The sequence below is a fragment of the Bidens hawaiensis genome, unplaced genomic scaffold (assembly GCF_021521415.1).
Source record: "Bidens hawaiensis isolate Kalapana, Puna unplaced genomic scaffold, B.hawaiensis_p1.1 tig00020241_1, whole genome shotgun sequence".
NCBI classification, from domain to species: domain Eukaryota; kingdom Viridiplantae; phylum Streptophyta; class Magnoliopsida; order Asterales; family Asteraceae; genus Bidens; species Bidens hawaiensis.
This window is the reverse complement of record NW_027493082.1, coordinates 280,518-287,343: the sequence shown is the minus strand read 5'-3', so window position 1 is coordinate 287,343 and position 6,826 is coordinate 280,518. Positions and strand designations below refer to the sequence as shown.

General features: G+C 36.3%; 1 protein-coding gene across 1 annotated transcript; it reads left to right on the top strand.

The window, feature by feature from the left end:
- Positions 1-317: 317 nt before the first annotated feature.
- On the top strand, positions 318-4,607 carry LOC143560227 (uncharacterized). The gene is made up of 14 exons (XM_077048569.1): positions 318-558; positions 909-982; positions 1,069-1,143; positions 1,270-1,348; positions 1,431-1,492; positions 1,676-1,777; positions 1,879-1,968; positions 2,046-2,120; positions 2,202-2,234; positions 2,329-2,388; positions 3,843-3,890; positions 4,011-4,073; positions 4,146-4,190; positions 4,282-4,607. The coding sequence occupies exons 1-14, from the start codon at positions 516-518 to the stop codon at positions 4,399-4,401; spliced, it is 969 nt and encodes a 322-aa protein (XP_076904684.1). The 5' UTR covers positions 318-515; the 3' UTR covers positions 4,402-4,607.
- Positions 4,608-6,826: the final 2,219 nt, after the last annotated feature.

Genomic DNA, 6,826 nt, shown 5'->3' with positions numbered 1-6,826 from the left:
GTATTTGAATACCCTATTTTCGGGCATTGAAAAAACCCTATTTGTTGGTTTTTCGGGCTTTTTTCCGTGTATTTTTCGGGTCTAGATTGGATTTTTTAAAAGATTGCACTTTTTAGGGGTATTTTCGGGTATTTTTAAGGTATATTTCGGGTATGGAACTGGTTTTTTTTTTCACGTCTACTCTTGCCGATTGTTTATAAAAGTTTACGGTGTAAAAAAAACAAGAAAAGATAAAGTTTGGGCTTATATTGGGCTACGGGTGGGCTTGTTGTGCACAGGGTTGCTTTATGTTAATGTAAGTCACCACCATGTGTCACAATTGCGTAACTATTCTATTCTATTCTAATCACGAGCTAGGGTTTGTTTATGCCTCTTCACTTGTGAACGAACCAACGATTCATTATTATATTATTTTGACAATTAGAGACCGAATTGACGCTTCTTGTTCTCCAAGCTTTTAGATAGATATGATTACCGTTTTACAGTCGTCGTATTTGGTTGATTGATTTAACACGATGGCTCTTCCTCTCGGGAAGCTCACCATTATTATCGGAGCAGGTTTCTACTTTTTCTTTTTATTATTCTTATTCTCATTTAGGAACGTAACTAATTGTAATTTCCTAGGGTTTCATTTAACTATACAAATGTCTTGTTTTTCATTCTATTTTTTTACATTTTAAATTATTATTATTATTATTAGATTCTACATTGAAGCTCATAAGGCATATTGACAAACTTTAAATAGTTTAGGCCAACCCGAAATGGATTTTTCGGTTCCGTATATTTGAAAGTTGCTTGCCTCTAGTTCAAAACACCGTCTGCAGCTTACAATTTGTTACTTTTTTAATAAAAAAAAAACTAATGGGCTGACTGAAGCGGAATACGTCGTCTTGATGTTATGTTTGCAGGCCTTGTTGGATCTGTTTATGCTAAAGAAGGCCGCCTGCCCGGTTTTTCTGATTTGTTTTCTGGTGCTTCCAAAGTAAGCATTTTGTGTTTTAGTTAATTACTTGATCCCTATGTTTAAGATCATAATACAATAGCGTGTTTTTCTTTTGTTTTGTTTAGGTAATTAAAGTATTTAGTCATGATGATAAACCTGCGTCAAAGCCAAAACCACTCAATGACTCACTGTTGGCACAGGTTTGAATCTTAGTTTCGATTAGCTATATGATATGTTAAATTTCGAATATATTTTATGATGATTTATTTTGCTTTGCATGTGTATTATCAAATTACTGGATTGTTGTCTTGTATTACTTTAAACAGGTCAATAGTCTAAGACATGAGCTGCAACTTCTGGCATCAAATAGACCTGTTACTATTGTGACCTCTAGTGGTTCAGCAGGTTTGTTATTTTATCTAAATCTAGTGTACATCAAATTGCAATAGGCTTTTGTTTTTATTAACTTTGTGTTTCTCTCATGCAGGCGGCAAATACGGTATCGTTATCATTGTTGCTGTTGTAGGATATGGTTATGTTTGGTGGAAGGTAATAACAGTTTTCTTTTATTATCATTATTCATGTTTTGGAAACTGTATTATGACTATTATCATTAATCATGTAATGTATAAAACATTAGATATTTGCTATATTTATTTTTCAAGAATATGCTAAGTTATTATCTTACTTTTTGCTACAGTTTTCATATTATTTTGTCTTTTTTGTAATCAGGGTTGGAAACTTCCTGATATGATATTTGCTACAAAACGCAGTTTATCTGATGCAACAAACGCTGTAGCTAAACAACTTGAGACTGTTTACTCTTCACTTGCGGTACTGTATTCATTTGTCTCTTATTATGCTTTAAGCTGGATTTCATATAACCTTTTCAATTTTGATTTGTTTAAGGTTCTTGTTTATGTTGTTTTATTTAGGTTACCAAACGACATTTATCTTCAAGAATTGATCGTGTTGATTGTAGTTTAGATGAGGTTGCAGAAATTACTGCTACCACTAAAGAAGAGGTACATACAAGTTACGTTAATTTATAAAACACTTAATTTTACATTGATTTTTGGAATATTTGTTGAAAAACTCGTAGGTTTCTGCAATACGCGGGAAAACAAAAGTTTTTTCTGAGGATGTTCAATCTATACATAACAAGGTTTACACCCTGGTATGTGGTTTTATGTTTTAGTTTGTGACTTTATTGATGTTTATTTATGTTCATGTCATGTTCTAATATTTTATTGTATAGGAGAGTAGGCTGCAAATGTTTGAACTGAAACAGGTAATGTTTTTTGTGGTGTAAAATTTACAAAGTGAGGTTAACTGTTAGTGTTATTATATGCTTTGTTCAAACTGTTAAATTGGCTTGTGTGCAGGATGAAACAAACTTAGGAGTGCAGAGACTGATACATACTGCCATATCAATGGAAAACCAGGTACAAAATATGATTTACAGTATCCATAATTTCTTTTTTTTTTATTTTTCATTTTATTTTAGACAGAATTACAAATTTTGTTCTTTAAACAAAGCCAAATTACGGTTCGTGTCCTTTCTTAAGTTTTTTTTGCAGGCGGTGTACTTTAAACTTTTTTTTTCTACACGTTATGTCCTTTACGCTAACTGGGTTAGAAAAACTCAGTTAAATGACAACATGTGCATAGCATGTGATGGGTAAAATGGTCATTACACTTTTACTCTTATACTACCAATTAAACAAATACAAACTGAGTTACATGGGTCAAAACTCATCTTCATCCCATCAATTTATCTTCTATCTCCCTCCAACCTCCTTACCTGGTCATCACTCCAACCACCATACCACAACCACTCCGGCCACCATACCCCCACCACCCCGTTGCAGAGAAGCTTTCATAAAGCCCAAACCCCCTAACCTAACCCTCATCCTTACCTCAAATATTCCCCAAATTGGCATCAAACATAGGGTTTGTAAAAGCATCGATTTTTGACGGCGGCGGTGAAGGGGTTTCAGTTCTGAGCGTTTCCGGCGTGTTTTCCAGAGAGCCCACTTCACCTAACAGATCTGAGCGTTTCCGGCGATGGCGGCGGTGAAGGGGTAGGCGGCGTTTCACCTAACAGATCTGCCATGGTGACTGCCATGGTGTTTCAGTTCTGTTTAGATTTTGGTCCAATTCCATAGATTCAGTTGAAGGGGTAGGCGGCGGTGGCGTTTCCGGCGACAGTTGCAGGCGCGTCGGTGGCGTTGGAGTGGTAGCGGTGGCTTCAGGCCAACGAAATTTAACGGTGGTGGTGGTGGCTTCAAGATTAGTAGTTAATATCTTTACAAGTTGCAACTTCCCTAACCCTAACCTTATCAGGCCAACACCTTCAACCACCATCGACACATGCTACCACCGTAAACCGTCACCTGCAACCACCGCAAGCCTTTTAAGATCTACTTGCCGGAAACACGAGTTGCAGGTTTCCGGTGAGTACAAAGAAAAACGAGTTCAGATCTTCAATTCGACCCTTATAAGTCACGATTTGCAGGTTTGATTTGGAATTGGGACTTCGATTTGGAAATAATGTGAATTGCCCTTATAAGTTCAGATCTTGGTGTAATAGAGATGAAGGGAGGTGTGGTGGTGATGGTGGTGATGGTGGTGGTGCACAAAGGAGAGGAAGGTGTTATAAATAAAAGGATATAGACGAAAAGACCAATATGCCCTCACATGCTATGCACATGTTGTCATTTAACTGAGTTTTCCTAATCCAGTTAGCGTAAAGGACATAACGTGTAGAAAAAAAAGTTTAAAGTACACCGCCTGCAAAGAAACTAAAAAAAGGACACGAACCGTAATTTGGCTTGTTTAAAGGACAAAATTTGTAATTCTGTCTTTATTTTAATCACCTTTTTTTCGTTTATTGTAGGCAATCCAAGGCAGTTCATCAAAGCCAACTATTGAATTGCCACACAGGGTAAACTTTGATGTAGAAGTCACGAGTGTGCATATATAATTGACATCTTATATATAAGCTAACCATAAAACAATACAGTTATTAATGTTGGTTATCTAAATAAGCTATTTTTCTTTGCAGGCTATGTCTTTGCCACCCGTTCAAATAGAGGAGTTACAATCGTCCCCTACTGTGTCTCCCAAGGTTTGTTTTTCACATTAGTTTTATTTTTATATATAAGAAAAAGGATAGACTAATGATTTGCATATTTCTCAGGCTAAGCGACCTTTGGAAACTGCTGTCTCTGCTTCTGGATTAAAGGTTATTATCGGGCTTGTGAAATTTAGAAAATATAATTTTCTTTCTTTATTAATTTGGTATTAATTTATAAAATGAATTATATGTTGCACAGGGGCTTCATGATGCGCCTGAAGAAGCTAGAAACACTCCCCGAGCGTCAAACGGGTTTAAACATTACAGAAGAAGGAAGCGTGAACGCGAGTGTGATAGGATCGAACATTTTCTGGAATAAGCTCTGTTTTCTCACGTGGGCGTCCTCCAAATAAACAGTAACGAAGAGCGTCTGGTCATTATTTATTATTATTGTTTACTGATCTGAAGCTGGACATATTTTTGTAATTAATAGAAAGATGGTGATGGGGAAAGCCTTTGAGGGGCTGGCCTTGTGGGAAGTATCTCACGGGTAGAGCGACTTAGTTTAGTCTCAGGCATGGTGGATGGGAAACTGGTTTTTACATAATCTTAAGCTAGAATATTGTATAGTTTTAAGATTGTGTTTGAGCCCGGTTTTGTTAGGATTTTGTTGGAATTTGAATTTTCCTATTACATCTTCTGAAGGATGTTTTGAATCTTAACACTTAAAAAAGTGTATAATGAATAAATGTCTCTTTTATATCCGTGGCGACGTTTAATTTTTTCGAAGAAGAATGTGTGGTTTATCGTTAAAGATTGTAACGAACATTCGAAGCGTGTCTATGTAATATAATTTTTGATTATGCAAGTGGGATGTTTTAAATGAGAGTCAATGAACTAAATTTGATGAACTTAATATTTGATTTGTTTTTCTTTTACATTTTATACAGTTTTCACATCAAGTTGCCATTTAATTCTTATTCACTAAACTAAAGACTAGCAAATTTGAAGTTTGATTCAACCAAGTGTGGACGTGCACAAAAAAAACCGGTACCGGACCCGACCCGGAACCGGTTTCAGGTCATACCTGGTGGACCCAATATCCGGTTTGGGTATTTATATACCAGAAAGCCCAACCCGGTTCTTGATATTATATCTCAAAACGGTTCCTACTCGGTTACGGTTCCAAACCGGTTCTGGTTTTAAACCGAGTCCGGTTCCTACCCGGAATAACCGGTTCCGCCAGGAATTTGACATTTAATGCTGCTGCAGCTCAAAATATAGCCGTTGGAAATCGGTTCCAACGGTAATATAGCCGTTGGAACCGGTTTTGATGTCCAAAACCCATATAAAGTGATTAGTTATCCATTGTTTCACCACTAAACTCGAAAACACTTAAAAAATACTTCTCGTTTTACAACCCCGACCAACATACTGTTGGAAAATAGTGGACTGGTTCGGTTAATTTAACGCGGCTGACCGAGTTACGACTCGTGAGAGTTACACCTTGGGCAACGAACTAAAAACTCGCTTAAATTGTTAACCGGTAAAACACGAATATAAAATTAGACATAAATTATTATTTTATAATAGTTATAAATAATATAGTTTACTTACTAATTAAATAAACTGGTTTGGGCTTTAAACAGAGAGTTGAAACGAGTTGGACTTTAGGCCCGGTTATGATTTAATATTGATAGTTTGAGATTATTTATATAAATATTCTCAATAACATTAAACAATAGAACAAAAAACCTACGTTTTTGGTTGATTAGCCTCCAAGAAAAGTGGAGCCATACAACCCTAAACCCACCTCGTCACTTTTCGTCAGATTAACATAAACAAGCAAACAAGCACCATCATCGGCTGCTTTAAGGAGCCACCGGTTGCTGCCAGTAGCTTGCCGCAACGCACCACCCAGCCACCGCTCGTTTCTTCGGTTCGTCGACTAACACTCGTTTCGTTGAACCTCGGTGTCTCAACCGGTTATTCCTTAACCGAGGTAAATCTTAATTATTGTCGGTTTAGATTTTATGTTTCTTTGGTTGTTTCGTATCGTGCTCGTATTGTTTGTATTCGGATCATGTACGGTTCCGTTAAATGGTGATTACTCGATTTTGTATTCCGCTGCGTATTCTATTATTAATGTGATTAATAATTATGAAACCAATTTTATTGAACCGGGTTTGAAAGTTAAACCATTGACTGATCACCACTGGAACCCAACAATGGTATCAGATCCTTGGTTACAACATACGGGTTGAATCCGGTCTTTTCACCAGATCTACATCATAAACTTCAAGCTAGTTGAAGTTATTGATCTAGATAAGTGTTTAGGGCAATCTTGGTTAGGTCAAAAATTTTGTTTATTTTATTTGACCAAAATATTACCCGATTTTTTTTTTGAATATGTAAATATGGCCCGACCATTGTGTGTTTGGTTGTTTGGTTTTGATTTTGGCCATATGGATGGTTCAAAGTTGTATTTAATTTTTCGGTTTTATTTTATGTTTTTTGGCCACTTTGAAGGTTCAAAATTGTAATAGAATAGGGTTTGGTTTTTCATTATATGTAATTTTTAATATTATAATGAAGAAGGCCCGAAGGAAAACCGAGGACGAGCTCACAGAGTTCTTGAAGTCAGTGAGAGTTACCAATGATGATGGGATGCACCAAGAGTCCATCCTTTTAGTTGTTTTGTGTTGTGACCCCTTGACCGGATTGGTCTTGCTAATAAGCTCTAGCAATACCAATCAACTTTATTGGTCATTTAAGATTTACATATTCTTGTTTGCTATTGTGGT